This window comes from Pinus tabuliformis, chromosome 3_2, assembly GCF_031772625.1.
Source record: "Pinus tabuliformis cultivar Carrire ecotype Pingquan chromosome 3_2, CPIR1, whole genome shotgun sequence".
In the NCBI taxonomy this organism is placed as follows: Eukaryota; Viridiplantae; Streptophyta; class Pinopsida; order Pinales; family Pinaceae; genus Pinus; species Pinus tabuliformis.
Window position 1 is genome coordinate 1,027,974,992 of NC_142302.1, and position 23,255 is coordinate 1,027,998,246.

General features: G+C 39.3%; 1 protein-coding gene across 4 annotated transcripts in view; it reads right to left on the bottom strand.

Moving 5' to 3' along the window:
• LOC149184091 (glycerophosphodiester phosphodiesterase GDPD4-like) overlaps window positions 1-23,255 on the bottom strand; it is a 257,656-nt gene that overhangs the window by 114,358 nt on the left and 120,043 nt on the right. For all 4 annotated transcript variants that reach the window (XR_016257226.1, XM_089417399.1, XM_089417400.1 and 1 more), the window contains exons 5-7: window positions 15,666-15,746; window positions 15,438-15,530; window positions 15,202-15,291 (exon numbers count right to left, since the gene is read on the bottom strand). Coding sequence is in view for 3 of the 4 variants with exons in the window: in XM_089417399.1 (XP_089273525.1) it covers window positions 15,202-15,291; window positions 15,438-15,530; window positions 15,666-15,746 (264 nt within the window). In the remaining variant the exon portion in view is untranslated. The remainder of the gene's footprint in view (window positions 1-15,201; window positions 15,292-15,437; window positions 15,531-15,665; window positions 15,747-23,255) is intronic.

The following is a 23,255-nucleotide window of genomic DNA, read 5'->3' on the forward strand; positions in this document are numbered from 1 at the left end:
CCTTGCTTTCTTTGAAGAGTCGGTCGTTTCCTTGATGACTTGCATTACCTGTCATTCCTTCGATCATTGAAGATGTCCCTGGAATGATTGTTATCTTCATCAAGAGATGTGTCCCTGCCATTCAGACACTCCTTCGCATAATGGCCGAACTTATTGCAACCAAGGCATCTGCCTTTCCTTCCACCCTTAGATCCAGACTTCCCAATGAAGTGATCTTTAGGTAGGCCATCAGAAGCTTCTGCTGCACCATTCTGATAATATACTCTACTTCGACTTCACCCTTGGTGAATTTGAAGAGGGATGAGGAATCCATTGATCCTTTTGTCCTTTCCCAACTGTCTTCGGTGATTGCTCTTTCACTCTTGCTTGGGCTTTGTCTTCACCTCAGCTCTGATACCATGTTAATTTTAGGTATGTTCTATGCTTAGAGCAATTTATTTCAATTTTCACAGTTAGCTCAATATCTTTTCCAGATTAGCAATCACATCAACATTAAAGTAAACTATAAATAGAACATAACATAAATCGCAAAAGACAAGCCAAGACAAGAGGACACAAGATGTGACACTAGCCAGGGACAAACCCCAATGTGGGGAAACCCTTGATCAATTCTTCTTTTATGTTCTTCAATAGTTCAGCAGAGAGAGAGAGAGAGATAGTACATTTACAACAGAAGTCAACACTTTGACTTATCTAGATAAAAGCAGAGATCATCTCTAAGAAGATGATACATGAGATGAGTTGAAGACATGTTGCTTCAACTGATTCTCCAAGGTGACTCCTTCACCTCTCATTGTGTTGCATCTCGTCATCATGTTGCACCTCACTATGCTGCACCATGTTGCACCCATCATCACAATGCTGGACCTCATGACTGCTGCACCTTATGCTGCATTGTTGTCCCATGTGCCATGGTTGAACCATGCTTGCCACTGCTATCCATGCTGTCCATGCTTGCTATTGTACCATGCTTGTTGTTGTACCATGTGCCTTCTGCCATGTCACAACTGCTGTCCCACTTTGCCTTGCCATACCTTGCAACTGTCCCATATGTCTTAGCATACCTGGTTGTTGTCCATGTGTCTTAGCAGCACCATGTCACCTTGTTGTCCCATGCATGTTAGCAGCACTATGTCACCTTGTTGTCCCATGCATGTTAGCAGCACTATGTCCTTGTTGTCCCATGCATGTTAGCAGCACTATGTCCTTGCTGTCCCATATATATATTAGCATTGCTGTACTAGTTGCCTTGCTATCCCATGCATCTATCCATCAGTCCACAAACAGCCCTCAATTTTGTTGCATGCTACTGCTGATTTCTACCTAGGGTTCTGTGCATGTACTAGTCTGGTTAGGGCACACCAACTAGCTTAACGTATAGGGAAAATATCCCTGTTTGCCTTGTTGTCCTTAGAGGTGACTATGGCCTAGTTAGGAGGTCTGTTCTAGGTCTCGGCCATCCAAACTTCATCTCCCAATTGCTGTAGCAGTCCCTCACTGCGGCCCTATAAATGTGTCACTAAAACTGCCCACAAATCAGTCCTATGACTGCGTCTGCCCTTCCAAGAGTCTATACTCTTCCACATGATCCTAAAATAGTCCTTATTGCTGCGGCATGACAACAAGGGAACTCAGCCCCTTCTCCAACACTTCGGACCCCTCCAAACAACGGCTAAGACTCCTGCTCAATACGCTATCCATACAGCCCTTCCACGCTGTCTAGGGCAGCCTCCTAATGTTGCGGCTAGGGCATGGTATTGTCCTCCTTGACTGTGTTTTGGTAGGGACCAGCGTATAGGGTTGTAGGCTTCCTTCTTGATAGCGTTAGGGCTTCTCTTTCATGACTACATCCTCTAGATTAGGGCAGCGTATTCCTTCTTCTAGACTGCGGCTAGGGCAGCCTCTTTTCCTCCAACGTCTAGGGCTTCCACTCCTAGATTTCTCTTCCACTAAAACCCAAGACAAGTGGAGAGAAATCAAGATAGAAGTGTGAGAAATGACTTTCAAGTCATCTCCTTTTATACTAAAACGTTGAGCACATGTGAATTTTATTTGGTTGCTGGCCGACCTTGACGAATTGTCTGATAACACAATTAAATTCATAACTCCATGAATACTTATCGGAATCGGATGATCTTTAGATCAATCCTACACCTCTCAATGAGAGGGATCCAAGAAAAATATCAGCTGCCATAAATAAGATGACCCACATGAAGTTTGGCCCTAATTGCCAATTTTAACAACAATACTTCAAGAAATTCGCATACTGCAGAAGTACAGTGCCACAGAGAATTTCACATGCCATAGTGCTACAGTAAATTCGCATATCACAGTGCCACAGAGAATATCAAGAGAAAACTTCGATCTTCTTGTCCACAGGAGTGAGGGCTAGAAGAGATCAATAATAGCTTATGTTTTCATCCTCTAATAATATTTCTTCTTATTCGTTCTGAATCAGATGTAAGTGTGTGATGATGTCCAATTGAGAAATTTGAATGGGCTATAAATAGACTTCTCCACAAGAAAATGGGTGTCATATGTAGCTGAGTCAACTTGAGGGGTAGGACAGCGAACTTGGCATCTTCGTGAGACAAATGACACTTAACAAATTTAATATTTAATTCTTATGCAAGGGACATGAAGAACATGTTCAAGAATCTAGGGCAAGTAGGATTAATGTGATTCTTCTTAGGTTGATAACTATTTGTGAGGCATTTTAATTTTCTTATTAGCACAATCTTCTCTTTGACATTATTAGAGTGTGTGTTTCTTATTTCATCAAATAGCTACCAAAAACAAAGAGACAAGAACACAAGATGTTGGCATTCTGCCAGGGCCAAAACCTCTCCCTCTTGGAGAGGAAAACCCGCACATAATTCTTCTTATAGAGATTCCAATTGACGAACAACAAGACCATGACCCTTGATATGCAATGCCACTGCAAGACCAAGACACCAATCCTCTTCTTTGTCACTATTGAGATCATCATCATGACTGCTCCTTCACCGAGATCACTGTTGCATCTGTTGGAAATACTGAGAGGGGGGTGAATCAATATTTCTTAGCAATTAGCACTTTTTAATCTTTTTCAGAGCATTAGTTAATCTTTAGTTATTATTATTGTTCTTCTTCAGATGATCATAAACAATAATCAACAGTAGACAACACCATACAACAATGCAAAAAGATAAAACAGAGGACATAAATATTTTTAGGTGGAAAACCCCCTCTGGGTCAAAAACCACCGAACGCTTCTTTAGTAATTGTCTTCTCCCTGTTAAAATAAAATTGATTACATCAAGATTTCAGCTACAACTAAGGGAGGCATCAACCCCCTAATTCACAGGCTACAACCTGTAGGATGCTACTAGACCCTAATATCATGTTGCAACTAGAAGGACGCCCCAACGCCCTGTAGATCAAGCCATAACCTGATGAGTGCCCCAACACTCTGTTTACCAGCTACTGTCGAAAAGGATGCTTCGCTGCCCTGTTATTTTATCAGCCACAATTGAATGGATGCCACAACGCCCTGTGCAAGCCACAACTTGCCCTAGCACCACCCTGCCACCCTGAAGTGTTTTCAGGCCACAACCTGAAGGTGACTCCAATCACCTGCCTTGCACCACCCTGCCACCCTGAAGAGTCGACGGACCGCGTTTCACAATTTTCAGACTGGATCCCCTTGTGCTTTGAATCAATATAGTAGACCTATAAAGAAGATGTTGTATATCAGTCAAATCTTGGTAGCCACTGATCACTGAAAAATCAAACTGATCACTACACAATGTTGCACATCAAAGTCACTGCTCAACTGCACATCGCTGTCACTGCTTAACTGCACATCACTGTCACTGCAGTGCTGCACACATAGATCACTGCACATCTGATCACTGCTCAACATCAAGAGCTCAAAATGTTGGCTACCACTGCACGTCACAAATGAATAAGCATCAAGGCTCATGTGCAGACAATCATACTTCACGCTGCTTCACTGTTCCAAACCGCTTACAATGTTGCAACCATCTGGCATTGCTATCAAATGATGGCACAAGCCAAGGTGCCTCAGGTCATCTCGATGCCCTGCAATCAATGCTTTCAAACTTTGTCCCCAAAGAGCTACTAGCATATAAGTAAACACCATTATTTCACTGGTCAAGCCATGTTATCCATCCTTCTCCAATAGGTTATATAACAAAATGAGATTTTCCTTAAAGACCTGCTACCATGTAAAGTCATGTCATTATGATGGTACACCCTCTAGGTCATCACTATAAGATACATAATACAAATCTATATCAAGTATGTCAAGGTTGTATGTCAATATGTCAAATTACATTCATTATAGTTCTATTGATATCAAGTCAAAGTCAAAGGTCAACTTCATTATGCCAAGTGTCTATACATATCAAATCTATGAGTCAAGTTAATATATCGATGTGTCAATGTGTGTCATGTCAATAAGCTCATATGATGTTATTGTCATTGTCACAATCATTTTCATTTCACTATTCAATGTATCAAGTCACTAAATGTGTATCAATTCACCAAAGATTTGTTAGCACTGCTATAATATATTATACAGTCTCATGGCATAGATCATCAAGTCAAGTGTCTCATCATAGAATGCTCACTAAGTCAATCAATACTTCACATCATAATCAAGGTACTTGATGTCAAAGTCATGTAATTGTGTTAAGTCAAAGTCAATATATTGTATCAATGTCAATGTGTTACTTGCTGTCCCATTACATATAATCACATCACTTTCTTAACACTGTATCACTAGATATAGATAGTGCAAATCCTAACAAGCTCTTAAGAGAAGTGTCACTAGTGTTGTACTTACATTTGTTCAAGGTGACATATCAAACTTGTTGTCATATAGATGATTACTATGTCATTCAAAATTATAGTATCTTATGTAATTAGCCCATAACTATACTCTCATATACTAAGTCACTTGTAGGATAGTTATATAGTCATCCTCACTGTAGAAGCTATCATGTCAAAATTAGATCCTCTTACTTGTTCCTCTGCCCTAGTTACTTTCTCATTGCTAATATATTATAGAATGTCTCTATGTCAATAAGCTCTATTGACTGTTGAAGGCTACAATGACTGTTTAAGGGTATGTCACTACACTTGATCCAACTATAGTGAGTGCTGATCAGAACCCTTGCAAGTACCCTTCTTCCACACCGTTTGCTTCAATAAGTATTAAAAGATGGTACCAAGAGTATTCTGCTGTAGATTACTCTTTATGTCAGTGAAGAACATACTACTGTGGCTAATATGATAAAATAATAAGACTTCTGCCTGAACCCTCAAATGGCTGCATTAATAAAGTACCTCAATGATGATCTATACAAGGATGACAAAACATTTGATGACAATGATGTCTGAATTCTTAGAGACAAAATGGCACTATATTGTGCCCTAGTTTTAGGTCTGCTTGAGGACTGAAATTCCTAAATCACAATACTTCGTACAGGATTTGATAAGTGATGTTTCAACAGAGAACCAAGGTCATGGAGTTAATGATCATGCCATGCCTTGCTGTCCTTCAATAGGTCTGTGTAATGTGCTTAGAAAGATGTCCTACTACATAGGTCTGAATCCTAAATTAGTTTATTCAAGGTTATGAAATGGATTCCTTCTTGCTGTTGTATGAGGACCAAGGTCCTGAAGTTATTCTTCTCAACTGAAACCCAATAAACGAAGTCAATGAATCACCAAAGTAAAAGGAAACAAAGGAATCCTAACCAACTCAGATATTTCGCTATTCCTAAAAGTATGCCTTGACTGCATGGTCTATATACACAAAGAAAGTTGGCCAACCAAACATGAAATAGGAGATCAACAAGCAAAAGAACTTACCTAAATAAACCGAGTAGAAGAGGACTGACTTCGCTGTCTTAAAATCTGTCCATGTACTTCAAGAAGTCCGAATTCCTTTTCTGCCTTAGACGTCCCAACCACAGGTAGGTCGAAGTTATTTCAGAGATAGACACCAAGATAAATCATTGAGATATGATATGTCTTGAGAGTGAATAGGTCTCCCTTTTATAGATTTGTTTTTAGTTTAGGAGGGGCTTCTAAGTGACCGTTGGAGAACTTAGGAAGGGGTTTTAAGGTAGACGTTACAGGGCTTTAATTATTAAAAAAATGATTTTGTAAGCCTTGTAATTTAATGCTGCCATTAAAATGATTAGATCAGACTTGTAAATCAAGGAAGGGACACTCCTTGTGAGTGAAGGTAGTTTGATGTTATTCTTTAAGTTAGATGTTTAATAAATTTAATTTAATTTAGTAATTGTTAATAACTTGTTTATTAAACTCCAAGTAATTGTACACTAATCCTCTTTGGTGTGTTTTGTAGATGACACGTGAGATTTATTGTCTTTGGTTTTGAATTTATGTAACTTATATGGGGTGAGATTACAGTGATAAACAATGTCATATGTTGACAATCATAGGAGGAGGTGTCATGTCACTACCCCTGGGGGTTTTAGCCCAGAAATTGTGGTCACTAACTTCAATTGTGAATATCTCTCAAACCAGGAGGCCTCTCAGATATCAACAAAAACATCTTTTCGAGGAGAATCTAATGACATAGATCTCTGACCCAAACTCAATGATTTGACCTACCAAAAACCCTCGACAAAGTCAGGGCACATCCTCAGTCTAGGGAACACAAACCCTAGGACTTGGGTTTTTAACCATCCAACAATATAGCTGTCATCTTGATGTAATCTGACAATTACTAAGAAGCGTTCATTAACCATTTGACATCAATGACTGGTGTTTTTGGTCAAAGTCAAACCCAGTCAACTCCATGGGTTGACATCAATGACAACACCATCCAACAGCGTCATGACTACTCCTTCATTGCGATCACAACTGCACCGAGGTCTTCATTATAATCTTTCATGACTGTGATGATACCTGTATGTTGAGATCCTTTCTCTACGTTGAAACTGTGATCATCTTTGTTACCAGGACTGCATGGAGAACTTCACCAAGTAGATGAATGTGTTTTTTTCACTGAGATCATCGTTGTCATTGTCATGATGTGCATACATCACTGTAATACTTATGCCGAGAGTGTACTCCTATATCATTCATCCTAGAACCATAGAACCTTCCTCCAATCGAGATATTGTCATAACGTATCCATCTGAGATTCCTGTAACACTTGACTTAACCGAGATTTCAGAGAGGAATGCAAGATCTTAAGACTGTGATTACTCACTGTAATCACCACCGAAACTTTAGAGACATTCGAGATTCTGTCTGCCTGCACCCATCCGAGATGTCCGAGATTTTGTACCCTATACTCCATCCGCAATATCTGAGATCCTTCACTTGCTAAACCATCTGAAAATTGCAAATAGAATCCGAATTATTTCAGTACATTTACGTTGACCCTAACTGGGTATATATAGTGGTTAGTCCTTCGTATTAAGTCAACATGTATCCATGAAGAGTTGTGTCTATTTCTTTGAGCCGACATGAGTGAATCTAATTCTTTTAGGCCGACATGACTGTCTTTTACCTCGCTTTGTTGGCAGTCTTCTTCTTTGGAGGATGGTGCTTGTCTTGGAGGGCTACTTGACACTAGGTTGACCCATATTCATGCTCAAGAAGAGCTCTTTAACATGACTTTGATTCTTTGACTTTCCTAGACCTATGGAATGAGCAAGAAACTCATTCGAATAATTTACAAAAATAATATTTCTTTTTCTTGACAAGTACAAAGATCAAAATTACATTTACAAATACTGAACCTAGTTACACTTTTCTTCAACAGAACAAGCCCTTCTATATTTTCTTTTGACTCGTAGATTCTTTTGACTCTTTTGACTCTAAGCATGAAGAACATGCTTTGACAAAAATATAAATATGATAAATACATCAATGACATTATGAAGACCGAACGTAGTTACAACTTCAACATAATCATGATGGGGACAACATCAACCTCTATTACATGTAACAACTTCTAAGAAAAGAAGTAGTTCCTTACACACTAAGTGAGAAGTATGTGATATGATAAATGATATGTAAAAAGCAGGTAATTTCATGAGTTGACTCTCATAGCCATATAAGCTTTGTTTAAGATATACATCCACATGAGTGCCAGCAAAGAGAGGGAGCTCCTAGAATTGAGTTACCATTCCTCAACACTATTTCTTACTATTGTTGGAGAATGCAGTAGAGTAGCTATTAAAACAAATTCTCCTTAACCTTAATAGTTTCTTGTGATCTTTGATTAGGTTCTTCTTATACTTTATTAGATTCTCTTCATCAAACAATTATCAAGAGCATAAACAATAAAGACAATGGACACAGATATAGGCTCCAAGCTAGGGAAAAACCCCTCCAAGGGGAAAACCCAAAAAGAATCTCTTCTCTTCTTATAGAATTTGCTTCAAATGAGAAAACCAAGACCCAAGACACTAGACCAAGTCCTCCTCCAAGCACCAAGTAAGCCCTCCAAGAATCTCTTCCAGGCAAGTTAGAGTTTGACCAAGTCAACAAAGGTCAAACTTCTTCAAATGTACTTCACTTCAAAATTTCATCCTTCTACTTCAGATCTGCAACTTCGGTCCCTTGGAACAACAGAAACCCTTCTTTCTGGCACATGTCAACCCTTCAAGGAGTCTTCCTTCAAGCAAGTCAATGTTTCCAAAGTAAGCGAAGTCAAACTAGGTAAAAATAGAGTTTCGTCCCTCCTGCAACTTCGATATGCAATTCTCAGCCTACAAAAACCCTAACCCTCGCACGTGTGGACAAAAAAAGATAGAAATTAGGTCTCTGTTCTTTGCTTAGTCTTCTTCCTTCTCTTCTAGCCTTCTTCACTCTTTTCTTCCTCTTCTTGCTTCAGATCAAACTTGTCTTGTTTGTAGATCGAACATATGTTAAGGAGGTCGAAGTTGCTCATATATATACCAATTTGAGGAGGTTGAATAGCCTCTTCTAGGCCGACTTGTGCTTGGAGGTCACTTTGAATTTTTAGACTCAAAAATAATATCCTTTACATGTTACAACTTGCCCAATAGGGTCTTATACAATTGACAAGGACTCTCTTGACTCAAGAAAAATATTCTTTTGACATGACAAACCCTAGGAGCATGAAATGCATGCTTGACCTAGATGACCAATAAAATGAAGCATGAAACCCATGCTTAAAATAATATTTTTCTTTCTTCTTTTTCTTGTAACATAAGATATACATATTGACATGAGTACAATGACAATTATGAAGACCAAAACTAGTTACATTTTCCAACAACTACTACCCCTTTTCTTGTCTTTTTTTCTATGTAATTGGTCCAGTTCTTTCGACATACATTATTAGGCATTGAACTTGGGGCATTGGCCTCATAACAAGGTGGCATAGCTCAAGCTAGTTATAACTCTTAAGATGAGGCTTTCCTCATGGGAATATTGTGTAATATCACATATGACAAGCCAACCACAAGAGGGAATACAGAATATGTTGATGGAAATAATGGGGAAGATGAAAAGTGTTAAATATGATTTGGGATATTGAAAAAGACTATGATCCACCACAGAGCAACACTATATTATGATCCATTATTAAACTTAACCAATGCCCACGACAGTCTTGACAAATCAATGTTGCATGACTCATACTCGCCAAATACTCGGCTGGCATACCACTCACCAACTCGGGAAGACTAGGGAAAGACTCAACAAAAAGCAAAAACCTAAAAAATATCTCATTTTTTTGCATAAAAGATTATCGGTCAAGAATGGTCAAGTATGGCCAAGTATGTGTTGATTTTTGGTAGCATTAGATGTGCTGTAAGTCTCAAAATTTGCAGGGAGGCTTGGACACATGTACTCCACAATACCCAAAAACCGTTTTGGGAAATTCCACCCAGACACAGTTTTATTAAAATAATTAATTATTTTTTATGGGGCCTGTTGTCGCACAGAATGTCTAGGCACCGCGACAACGCTCAGATTGGGGGCTGTCACCCTGATCCCCAATCTCTCCGTTTAAGCTGTCTCCCTACAACAGGCTAAGGGGGGTAGACCCTATGGAAAAATGGAATGAAGAAGAACTAGTTGGGAATCAACCAGTTCAGGAGACACAGCGAGGCGATCAAGTACTTGATTAAGATTTAGCAAGACTTAGGATTTGATTAGATTTTAAACGATTAATACCAGTGCCTTATGGAGTCAACGATCTTGCTAGGGAAATGAAGACCAAGTAATCGATTAGCAACTGCTGCTTAGGTGAATGACTATCTTATATGAAATGCAAATCCTAAAACTTAATGTGAGATGCAGGAATCTTGGTTGATTTTAGTTAAATGCCTACTTAGATTGTGAATCCTTCAATCCTTTCTGTGTTGAGCCTGATTTCGTAGTAATTGGCAGAGAGAAGGTCAGGAGAAGCACACTAAGGTGTGATTAACAATACCTCTCCTGAACTTCTAACATACCCAGTGCCTCCGGCGCTGCATAGAGCTATGGCTCTGACGACTACAAGGTCACCGTTTTAAGTACTATTAAAACAGGCTTCTCAAGAAAAGACGGATGGAGATCTATCTATCTATCGACCAAGCTTATGCTTGGAAGTAAATTTTATCTATGCAAAGTTAACTTATATGCAAATGCACCGGAAGATGAGATGAAGTTAGACTCGAGGATGGGAAAACACTTATGTTGCTAAAGCCCTCAATTACCCAAATGAGATGTTCGCTTTATTAGATGAAGACTTAAAAGATAAACTCTTGAAGATATTACAATTAAAACACCAGCTTATTTCAAATCTTCTTGATACAATTTAGCTCAAAGAGAACAAAAACTACTTTGCAATTCGATATCAATGTCAACAAATGCTCAAAAGTATGCTTAGCTTAGGAAACAGAGATATGCGATCTATTATAATTCCACAACAAGATTCTTTAACAATCACTTGAAAACATTTGCAAAATGTCTAGCATGTAACGAGCATTAAATAATCCAAGCAATGACGATAGATAGATGCAAGATATTCAACAGATGCACAATGTCTTAGCAATTAAATTTTAAGAGATTAAAATACTTTAAACAACCACAAAATTTAAATGCTAACCGATTTAGATCCTAGAATTGAAACATTTATGCTTAGTGACCCAAATCTAGGAAATTTACCATCTTCCTCTAGCTAACCTTTAGATATAAAAATTTAAGCACATTTAACTAAGGAAAATTTTTGATCCCACACAAATTTTTCTTTTAGATCTTAGTCTTAGCACAAAAGGACACAAGGAAGAAATTTTAAATTTAACAACTTAATTATTCCTTAGGTGAATTTCTCGATATGCTAAGTTTTATGACGCTAGACTTAATGTGGTAAATGATTAATCAAGATCCTTTTTTTTTTAAATGTGACTAAAGTAAATCGAAAAAAAATAAAAAATTTTAATTTTTTAATGGGCCAGAGGCCACATAAAAAATTTAAAATCTTTAAGTGTGAAATTTAATTTCAATTTCTTTCCTAGACACATAAAATAAACTTTTTAGGTTTTTTTTTGTTTAAATATTTATATTTTTTAAGATTTTTTGAATTTAAAAAAAAAAATCTAAATCTAAATAAAACAATGAAAAAAAAAAAAAAAACAAACAAATGAAAACAAAACCAAAATCTAACCCCTTTTTTATTTTTTATGTTTTTAGATTTCTTTTTTTTTTTAAATCAAATTAAAATGACACAATCCAAATCATGAAAATTGAAAAAAAGGTGTAAAAAGAAAACAAAATCAAAAGAAAAAGAAAACAAAATAAAATCGAACTCAAAAAAAAGAAAAATCGAAATTCAATTTTTTTTGTTTTTGTTTTTGTTTTTTCAATTGGTTTATGTTTTATATTTAAAATAGAACATATATAAAAATTAAAATGAATTTGAAATGTATCACCCTAACCCTAACTCAACGAATACATAGAGACAAAAAAAAAAAAAAAAAAAAAAAATGAAATCGTGAAGCTTTGGAGGGGCTACGGGAGGAAGAAAAAACTTGACGATAGAAAACGATGGAGCGAGGAACAGATGGAGCTGCGTAGAATTTGTTTGTAGGTTGTACGGCAGAAAGGATAGACGGTGAGGGCTATGGCAACGAGAGGAGGGTTAAGCACGCAGAGGATGATGACAGCGATGGAGGGCAGCGAGGGCAGACTGCGCGAAGGCAGTGGGCTCACGTGGAGAGCTGGAGGTAATACGATGGCAGAAGATATAGATTTTTGTGAGGATGGAAGGGCAGAACACAAGGGAGGAAGGAAGGTTAGCATGTAGGTTTAGAGACTGCGTGGAGGAGCGCTGGGGCTAATGGAAGGTGGACGGCTGATGCGGGAAAGCAGAGAGGGAGCAGCAGAGAGAACCAGCTGACGACAAGGAAAGAAATGTGATGAGGGGAGAGCAACGATGGACAGGGAGCAAGGGTTTCGATTTCTTTGCAGGTTTTGGCAGCAGGTGAGGAAATACGCAGGTCTTGCAGCTCGACGGAGCTGTGGGAAAGAAAACACAGGCTTATGGAGCTTCAGATCAGAGAAATGAAAGTGGAAAGTGAAGAAAGGCAGCGATGGGCAACGGACAAAGGATTTGTAGCAGCGTTTTCTCCCACAAATACTTGAAACTTCTTCAGCAAGATGCGAAACCTAAACCCCAGGCAGCAACAAAAATACCCAAAAACTTCCAAAAAAAATCTGTTTGAAATTTTCTTTCCAGATCTGAAGGATTCCTTTTTTTAAGAAAAATATGAAACCCTTATTAAAATTTTTCCAGATTTAAAATAAAAAATTTAAACCCTTAGACTGCAACAAATCTAGACAGTATCCCTGCAAAATGATTTCGAGAGTCTCAGGAAAGCAGCCCAAACTCCAGACAACCCAGAAAGAACGAATTTCAGACTTGTACTTCAGATTTATCAATGAAACCCTCGTAAGATTATTTCTAGATTTGAGATATTTGAAAACCCTTGGACTGAAAAATTAATGCCACTGCAAAAGCTAGTTTTGAGGCCAGATCTTACCCTCCAGGGCCTAGATCTGGCTTCAAAATCAAACTTCACCTTCAAATCTGCAACCTGTACCTGAAAACACAAACACCCAGAACCCGGATATACAAAAATAAATGAAACCCCAGAAACCCTAGTCAGAAAAGTTAAAAAAAAATTACAGATCTATGCACAGGAACAACAGATCTGGCGAGTCTGAGTCCAACTCCGCTCCCAGATATGATAATCTAAGGCTCTTAAAAGCCAGATTTATCAATTTAGCACAGAAATTTTTTGAAATTTCGATTTTAAACAGAGGTGCTTCGCCCAAAACCCTTCTTGCATCACCAATAAAATTTCTTATGACAAGCCCGGGATCCAATCAAGCTGGGCTCTTCAAGAAATACGAATCGGGAGTTGGTTGGTCTAACTGAAAACTTCCCCAAACGCCCGATGATCTAAAAAATCAATAATTTCCAGCGCAACTCAATTCAACCATCAACGTAGAGCAAGAATACGATAAAAAAAATTCAGATTTAATAGGGATACCTGTTATTATATTCAAAACATAAATTACCATTCAAACCCTAGTGATTGAGCAAGATACCTATGCTCAAATCGCTCTTCAGAAAGTTATCATCAATAGCTAAAAGGAAATCTATGCATGAAAATAACACATCTTACAACATTTCCCCAAAGAGTAACACCAGCAAAAATTAACCCCAAAGTCTTTCTTTATTGCTCATAAAAAAATATTACAAGAGAGCTTCCACTTAGCACACGACTCAAAGATCGGATCCATCTCAACTGACAACTGACCTCCTATTTGAAGATAAATCTTCCAACGGCTAGTTTGAGTGATCCTTGTCAAAGTAATCTCGACCGTCGATGAGAATTATAATTTCTTTTAATCTCATCCGTCGAAATATTAAATTCTTGAGGAAATTCGAATTTTTCAATTAAATGCATTTTAATTAACCCAAAAATAAAAAATTTGAGTTAATTTCCTCAAAAATTTGACTTTGACTTAACCCCTAGGGACTAAAGGCTTAAAATTTAGCAAAATAATTAATTTAACTTAGTCCCAAGACCTTTTTAAAATTTGAATTTTAAGAACTGACGAATTTTGCCTTTGGAAAATTTAAATTTACCTAGGACCTATAATTAATTAAATTTTTGGCTTAGGATTTTAATTAATTTTTGGCCAAAAAATTTAATTAATTAACCTATGAGGGGATAAATTATTTTTCCAACCCTCAAGACACTTTACATCATCATTTTCATATCTTTTACATCACAAGGGGGAAAATCCATCTGAAGTAGACCCTCACATATGTGCTCTAGAAGACCACAGTCTGAGATTCTGAAGTGCTCACGATCAAATGTAAATTTGAACATCGCACCACTAGGAGAATGGTGCTCATGCTAAAATCTCTAGCATGTGATTCTCATCACATGGTAACCTCTCAAAAAGTATCAGGGGTAACAATTGGATATTTTGCCCAAGTCAAAGTAAGCAAGGATGTGAGAATAGATGAAAAGACAGTTCTGAATGAAGTCGATGGTTGCTGGTTTGAAGTTGAAAAATGAGTTATTTACAAGAAGAAAAAGTGCAAAATAAAAATGCAATCTTTTCCGCTGAAAAATCATCCAAGCCAAAAAATCATGATTTCCTGATATTTTTCACAATAAAATTGCGATGTTTGCTACATTGTTATGTATGGTGGAGATCATACTCACCCCGATACTGTAGTAGATAAACTTGAAGGGGACTAAGAAGTCACTTTAAGGTTTGTTGATCTACGGCATGATGATTTTTGAAAAGGATCAAAATTATTGGATTTACTTCACTATTTAATTGCAAGATAACATATAACTGCTTTCTCTTTAGAATGTTGTATGATAATAACAGTTGTAGCTTACGGCCAAGCAGTAACTAGGGTAAATTAGCAGGTCGATAACTATGATGTGTCAATGTTGTATCGATGAAATTGTCATTGATTTCAATGTGTCATTAGATAGCTTTCCTTTCAAGGGCCTTTCTGTACACACGTTGAGATTTGTGCAGCTACATTTTAACATGTGAAGCAATGATGTAAAATAAGAGATACAATACTCCTAGAAAAAACTTGAAAAGAGATTCGCAAGCAGAATAGTAAACATCTTAAAAAAATATTCAGCTTCTAACCATTATGTCACGGGATAGCTGCATCAATTCTCTCCCCAATGTGTCTAGTTTAGCCCATATGATGCAATTTCTGCATTGAGTCCTATTGATCTGAAAAATGAAATTGCCAACAAATAAACAGCATTATGAATTGTCAGGAAGACATTGTAAAAAGAGTATATGGAAGATACAATGTATTAGAACATAAATAAACGAAATAAAGACCCCAATTTAGGTATAAGACTAAAGGCACCTACAACTGAAAGTAAGTCTGCTGCAAGCCCCTGTTGAAAATGAGGGGGGCCAACTTTCACATCAACAATAACCTGCCTGACTGATTCTGAAACAAACTACAGCAATGAAATGATTCTGGAATTAAAATCCTGATATTGTAAATTCAACAGCATATGAAAAAAAAGGTTTCTGGAATTAAAATCCTGATATTGTAAATTCAACAGCATATGAAAAAGAAGGTAATATAATACCTGCAGCGCATCATCAAGTGTAGGCACTTCTTGATTTTGAAATTCTTTTGCAAACCCAAAGCCTGCATCCAATCCTTTAATCTGCAGTCAACCAGAATCAAGTTCTTTAGATATATTATGACATCACTAATGCCGTGCAACCAAGTTATAAACATAATATAGAAAGGCAATTAGAATCACTATCTAACATAATCAACCAATGTCAGTGATCTGGAAAGTGTTCTGGGAAAATGGTTCAGATAAGCCTTCCCGTTTACTACAGCAAGAGTTTTAAAATAATAATCAGATAAAAAGGCCACATTAACCTCTGCTAGGTTTGAGTTGTGGGTTGACGAGTCTATTTAATCCATTTACTCTAGTTCCTGTCACCATTACTACTTGCCCCACCTCATTCATTGAGCTGATCTGCCCATGAGAGGCCAGCCAGCTTTTCAATATCGCCTGCAGGGGATTTAATTGGTTACTGTGGGGCCATATTTGCATCTGCTGATATGCATTCTGTTTTTCTTTTTGAATGACTGCCACATATCACTGCCAAACTCAGCTCATAACTAATTTCCAGGGCTTTATGCCCACCATGGTTTGAACCTAAGTCCTTCACATCATGACATGCCATCTCAACCACTAAGCCATAGCCCAATGGACAATTTTGTTGCCAGCTTTAACAGAAAACAGATCCCCAATAATGGCAGAAATATGAATTCGATTGAGCTGTCAACAAAATTCTTGTCTGACAGCAATGTGCAAAAGGTCCTCCCCAAGTCAACATGAAAATTTGTCCCCAAGGTCTACCACAAATAATCTGTATAAGGAAAAGGCTTTGCTTGGGTATTCTGTTGGAAGGGTTCCTCCCAACGCCATATTTAGGACAAGAATTAAATGATCGGAACCTCATCCTTGGCACTGTGCCAATACAAGATGTCTAATCAAAGGCTTCTTCCTCTTTGCATTCATTCACAAAGCTGACGTTAATGATATCTCGCTTAGTCCTGTTGACCACTGAAGTGTACCCAAAATTTTATGAAGACTCCATGCTTGAGGATGTATCGAGGCTTCATGTACCATCAGAGTTTTCAACTCTACTTTTTCTCATCTTCTTCTATTGTACTCAAATTCCACAAGCCCTACGGAGATGATGTAAAGTGATACTAGTATGATGATTTGAGTTATGTAACCAGCCTAGATAACTTGGGACCTTGTCATCAAGTGAGTTTACTCTGGGAGTTTTTTTCACTTGGTTAATTATTAGGTGTTTATGGAGACTTAATAATTAATTGAGTTTTTTCCTCCAAGCATAACCCCAAAGCCAGAGTGCGGCTTGATGGTGAGGTCTTGGGTGAGTCCCAGTGTCTAGAGCCATTGTTATTGGAATTTCTAAGTCTGACACGTTAGAAACCCTTCATGCACTTTACTGATTTATTCCTACCTACTTGTTATGTTAATTAACAAGTTATTTACCATGTAAATACTGGAAATAAATACAAGTACATGCCCAACACATTACAGATCATCAACTGAAAGAAATAGAAACAAGCACACAAGTGGCACTGTTGTTTTTGGACTAATGTCCCCAGAAAAACCCAATGCGGGAAAACCGGTGCAACTATCTGAGGATTTGATTTATTAAGCAGTTTCATAATACAATCTGGGTGCCAAATCCGGCTCACCAAACAGAGAAAAATCTCGACAGCAATACCTCTCTATTTGGAAGCAGATATTCCGATTGAAACCCCGGATCAACACTCCAGCAACTCCACAGCTCTAATCTGCCCAACGAAACCCCTGCGTCAGCCTCTCTCTGGCCCAACGTTAGCCCAGCGTCACTCTGGCTTGGCCTGCGTCAGCCTCTGGAGGCATTGCGTCAGTCCTCTGGCCCTCTGAGGCACTGTGCAACTCCTTGCTGCCTCTGCATGAGCCCTGGCTGGCTCTGTGTGAACCCTTGGCTGCTTCTGCGTCCCTCTCTCCGGCTACTGCGCTAATCCTTTCGATGCTATCTCTACCTCTATGCTTCTATATTCACTGCCCCTCAGCTGCAACTCTGATCACTCTCAACTTTCTCAGCAAACCCAGCCCCAGAAAGTCGAAATCTTGATCTCTTGGTGTGTTCTCCAAGTGACCCTCAAGCCTCCTCTTATACTTTTCTCGTTGACAAATCAACGGCCGAGATTAAGTCCCTAATCAACAGCTAAGATTAGATCTGGCTTGATCCATGACTTTTGGACCATTCTAACACAGTTTTATATTAATTCACATTAATATTTTATTTTCCCTAAGTTTAGACTTAGGGACTCCATTAAAAATATTAATTATTTTAATATCTCCCAAACTGTTTAGAATCTGCCCAAACCCTTTCTGGGTATTGGAGATCTCATGTGCCTTAGCCTCTCCACTAATTTTCGTGGCTAGAGCACATCCGATGCTACCCCAAATCAACACTCCCTCTTAGCGAGGACTGTGCTCTAGTAATACTCCTCACTGAGTATCACCCTGATCATCTGGCATCAGTCCCTGTGCTGATGCTAGGCCTGCTGCCCATCATCTGCACTGCTGCATCCTGTATTGCTACCCATGGCCTTGCCACTACCACTGCTGCATCCGTACTGCAACTCCCTCTGCATCCTTGTTGTTGCCCATGACCCTACCACTGCCACTGCTGCATCTGCACTGCATTCCCTCTCATCATGTTGCATCATGTTGCCCATAGCACTACCACTGCTAACTATTGCATTGTAACTCAGTTACTGAGAAGTAAGTAACTGGTCTCCCAACTCTGACATCTTCGTCAGGCTAGAAACACTCCTGATGCTGAAGCTCCCTCTATCACTGACAAGTGCTCCCTCTCTAACCTCTGCGCTGCGGCAACAATTCCACGCATCTCGCACCGTTGCACACCTCTTTGTGCCATCTTGCATTGGTGCAATACTCTCGTGCCTCTCGCACTGTTGCAACCTACTAGCCTAACGCTATCCTGGGAATCTTGCACTGTAGCTCCCTCTGTCGCTCCATCCACATCCGTCTCTACTGACATTGCCAGTACTACTACTACTCTTCGGGGCTCTCGTAGCAAGGTCTAATCCAAGAGGCTGGGTACCTCGAGGATCCTGCCCCTCATCCCCTGTACTCATCTTGACTACAGCTTGATGGCTCCCCACTTCTTCTGAAGTGGCACATGAGCACTCATGGCACAATCATCGTTTGTCTCCACTTCCTTCTCTGCCCTTGCTGGCGCTGCTTTGGTCTCAGAGGCCTCTCCCTTACTCTTCTTCCTTGGACACTAGGTCGCATAATGACCCAGCTCCCCACAGTGGAAGCATTTGACCTTGGAGAGGTCCTTCTTCCGTTTCTCCTGCTTTCCCTCAGATGCTAGGGCAACATCCTCCTCCTCCTTCTTGATTCTAATCCCCTTGTTGCTGCTTCCCGCCTTGCTCAGCCTTCTGATCTCTTCTTGGCGAAGAGCAGCCCACATTTCCTCCCAATCTGGAAGGGTCGCCCTGCCTAGTATGCTCTGGACAAACACCTCCCAGTCTTCTGAGACTGCGTTTAGGGCTGTTCTCACCATCAATTCTGGATCCGACGTTGCCCCTATTGAAGTCATCTGATCCCAAATCTCCTTCAATCTACCAAGAAATGGGTCGATTTGTTCTCCCTTCTGCATTTGGTATGATCGCAGCTGATTTTCTAGTAGCATCTTCCTCTGCACAGAAGTATGCTGATACAACTTGGTTAGGGCCTCCCACATCTCCTGTGTCGTGTTCTTCTCGGCAATATGTGGTACTATATGATCCTTGACCCCGTCAAGGATGATACTCTTAGCCCTTGCCATTGCATCCTCATACCTGTCGTTATCAGCCGGGTCAACTGGGATAGCTATCGTCCTCAAGGCGAAGTGCTTGACACAATTCCTATCTAGTACGGATAAGATTTTGGCCTTCCAGACTACGAAGTTTGAGGCTCCGTCCAGTCTGTCCTGGTCTCTTACTCCGTGTAGTGCCATTTCGCTGCTCCTCTACTTCCCTCCTGGAAGTTCTCGGTATGACTCCTCTGAGCCTTGATTTCCCTCCTGGAAACCCTTCTACCAATGTCGAGATGCCCCTCTCCAATCGTCTGTGCAACTGCAACACTGATCTGGATTCCTTGGCTAGAAATCCACCTCGGCAGCAACTCCCTCTACCTTGGCCTTGCCCTGTTAGGTATTGTTCTGACTACAATACCCCACCAGCTCCACTCTGCAACTTACCCATAGCCTCCTAAACCCCAGCAAACTAAAGGTTAGAGCTCCTAGGCTCTACGCAATCCCGGCACCAGCAAATCAGCTTCCTCAACCAACTACATCAGCCCTCCTAGCCTCTGCGTGAGCCTGTCTTTGCCTCCCTCAACCTCTGCGCAACCTCTTCTTGGCTCAATCTTGATGACGCAGGCACTGCGTCACCCCTTCCTTGTTGCTACTCTGCTAGGAACAGCTTCTGTCACTCGGGACAGCTGTTTTCTGCTGTTGCTGCTCTGCTCGGCTGATGTCCTCAGTTCTCCTATGATCTGCAACCACGCTTTGATACCATGTTGGAATTTCTAAGTCTAACACGTTAGAAACCCTTCATGCACTTTACTGATTTATTCCTACCTACTTGTTTTGTTAATTAACAAGTTATTTACCATGTAAATACTGGAAATAAATACAAGTACATGCTCAACACATTACAGATCATCAACTGAAGGAAATAGAAACAAGCACACAAGTGACACCGTTGTTTTTTGGACTAATTTCTCCGGAAAAACCTAATGCGGGAAAACTGGTGCAACTATCTGAGGGTTTGATTTATTAAGCAGTTTCAGAATACAATCTGGGTGCCAAATCTGGCTCACCCAATAGAGAAAAATCTCGGCAATAGTACATCTCTATTCGAAAGCAGATATTCCGGCTGAAACCCCGGATAAACACTGGCAGCTCCGCAACTCCAATTTTCCCCACGAACCCCCAGCGTCAGCCTCTAGGGACTGCGTCAGCCTCTCTCTAGCCCAGCGTTAGCCCAGCGTCACTCTGGCTTGGCCTGCATCAGCCTCTAGAGGCACTGCGTCAGTCCTCTGGCCCTCTGCGTCACCCACGCTGGCCCTCTGAGGCACTGCGCAGCTCCTAGCTGCCTCTGCGTGAGCCCTGGCTGGCTCTGCGTGAACCCTTGGTTGCTTCTGCATCCCTCTCCGACTACTACGCTGATCCTTCTGGTGCTATCTCTACCTCTCTGCTTTTGTATTCACTACCCCTAAGCTGCAACTCTGATCACTCTCTCAACTTTCTCAGCAGCCCTAAAAAGTCGAAGTCTTGATCTCTTGGCGTGTTCTCCAAGTGACCCTCAAGCCTCCTCTTATACTTTTCTCGTTGACAAATCAACGGCTGAGATTAAGTCCCTAATCAACGGCTATGATTAGATTTGGCTTGATCCATGACTTTTGGACCATTCTAACACAGTTTTATATTAATTCACATTAATATTTTATTTTTCCTAAGTTTAAACTTAGGGACTCCATTAAAAATATTAATTATTTTAATATCTCCCAAACTGTTTAGAATCTGCCCAAACCCTTTCTGGGTATTGGAGATCTCATGTGCCTTGGCCTCTCCACCAATTTTCGTGGCTAGAGCACATCTGATGCTACCCCAAATCAACAATTGTATATTACCATACTAGATCACTCGTAAAATTTCGTGGAATTTGATTAGGTCTAGGGGTCAATTTTTAAATTTTTTTAATTTCCCGCAGGGCAGAAATTTGAATAAAATCTAAATGTAAAATGTAATAAGTGATGTCTAGAGAATTTGTATGGGGTATGTGTGCTCAAAATTACACCTCTCACCCTCAACTTTCTACTATGACACACTTTGAGGGGTAAAAAATAAGTTCTAGACCCTCAAAACCCACTTTTCCTAAGTTTTGTGGAAAATGTGACAATAAATTAACCCAGCAATTAAATAAATAGAGAAAAATGAATATCCACACATGCTCAAATGATGTGGAAATGACGTGGAAATTCATCTAAAGATCAAAGTTGAGCTACCAAGTGATGTGGACTCGACATAATCCACATATCAAGCAAATCATTTTTTTGTGGAGAAGACAACGAGTTCCAGTGACAAGATCCACGATTTGAGGAAGTTAACTCGAGCTTAAAGGAGATATCATGAGTTGACTTGAGATTGGATTAGAGTTTACTTGAGTGAGGTGGAGAGTGGTCTCCTACCACTCCACTTCACTCTCCCACATGTCCTCTCATCTAATTTGAGCTCCCTCATCAAGGATTGTGTGGGCCTCTAAGGAAGAAATCAAGTTGCCACTTGGGAAATTTGAATTTGCATGAAAGAGCATTGGAATTGTCACCTATTTGTCTTGGGATTGTCACCATTTTCCTTGGGATTGGCTCCCAAGCTTCTATATAATAGAGCTATGGGCTCTCACTATGTAATCATTGTTACTAGCTATTGTGCTTGCGGAAACGTTGTTGCCTTGTACACTTTCAGAAATATCAATAAAGACTTTGGGGTTTCATTCATGAGGTGTTCCTCCTTTTGGAGTGTGATGAATTGTTGATCATTGGTATAATTCCTTTTACTCATGCTTTGATCTAATTTGTTTCCATATGCTCTTGTAGATTTGTTAATGTAGAGCTATCTTGCATTGACATTTGATTTAGAAGTATGTTCTAGGTATAGAATGCTCTAGTTGGTTTCAAATAAATCTCTAGACTTTCTTATCATTCTTTATTGTTAAATCTATATGGAACTAATTATTGTTTGAAGTTTTGTAGAGAGAACATCTTGTTGGGATCAAAGAATCAAACATGAGGGGAAGCCTTTGGAAAAACCAACCCATATTATCAAAGGAGCTCTCATTTGTTCTTTGAGCCTTCATAGTCTTATCTTACAAAGTGGTTTTGTAGGGGTTTTGGGACATAGCTTGCTGAAGCAACAAAACTTACAGCTTGTCGACTTTAATTGTAAAAATACACGAGGTATTTTGTAATAATAATTTATTATATATAAAAATGTACAAGTGATGTAGAATGTTACAATGAGGACCCGCATATATACTAGGCAGGTGTCTCTTCACGATTGAGCATGTCTTTTAGACATGCATTTTCACTTAACTTCATGACTATTTAACATAATCATTATTTGATTATCTATCATTTACATTATTTATATTTATTTTATTTGTTATGAATTATATTCATAGCACTTGTACACAAGTCAAGTACTTTTAAATTTAAATCACTTTCATTAAGTTCTGCTCCAATTGCTTTCATTTACTATCTAAGAGCTTAAAATGGCTAATCAAAGAGGAGAGTTTACTCACAATCTTTAGCTTAGTCATTTGTAAATTATAATTGTTCATATACACTTCATCTCGCTGACTTTCATCCACTAATATTTTTCTTGTTTTGCAACCCATATTTGGAGGATTTGATAACTCACTTGGAACAGATTTTTAGGGATATTTGCTACAAACTCATAACAAGTGTTTGTCGGACCCATTGGCGCATGATTGGATCATTTCCCAAGGAGGCTGTCAACATTTGGGGTCCCTCATTTTTTGCAAGGCT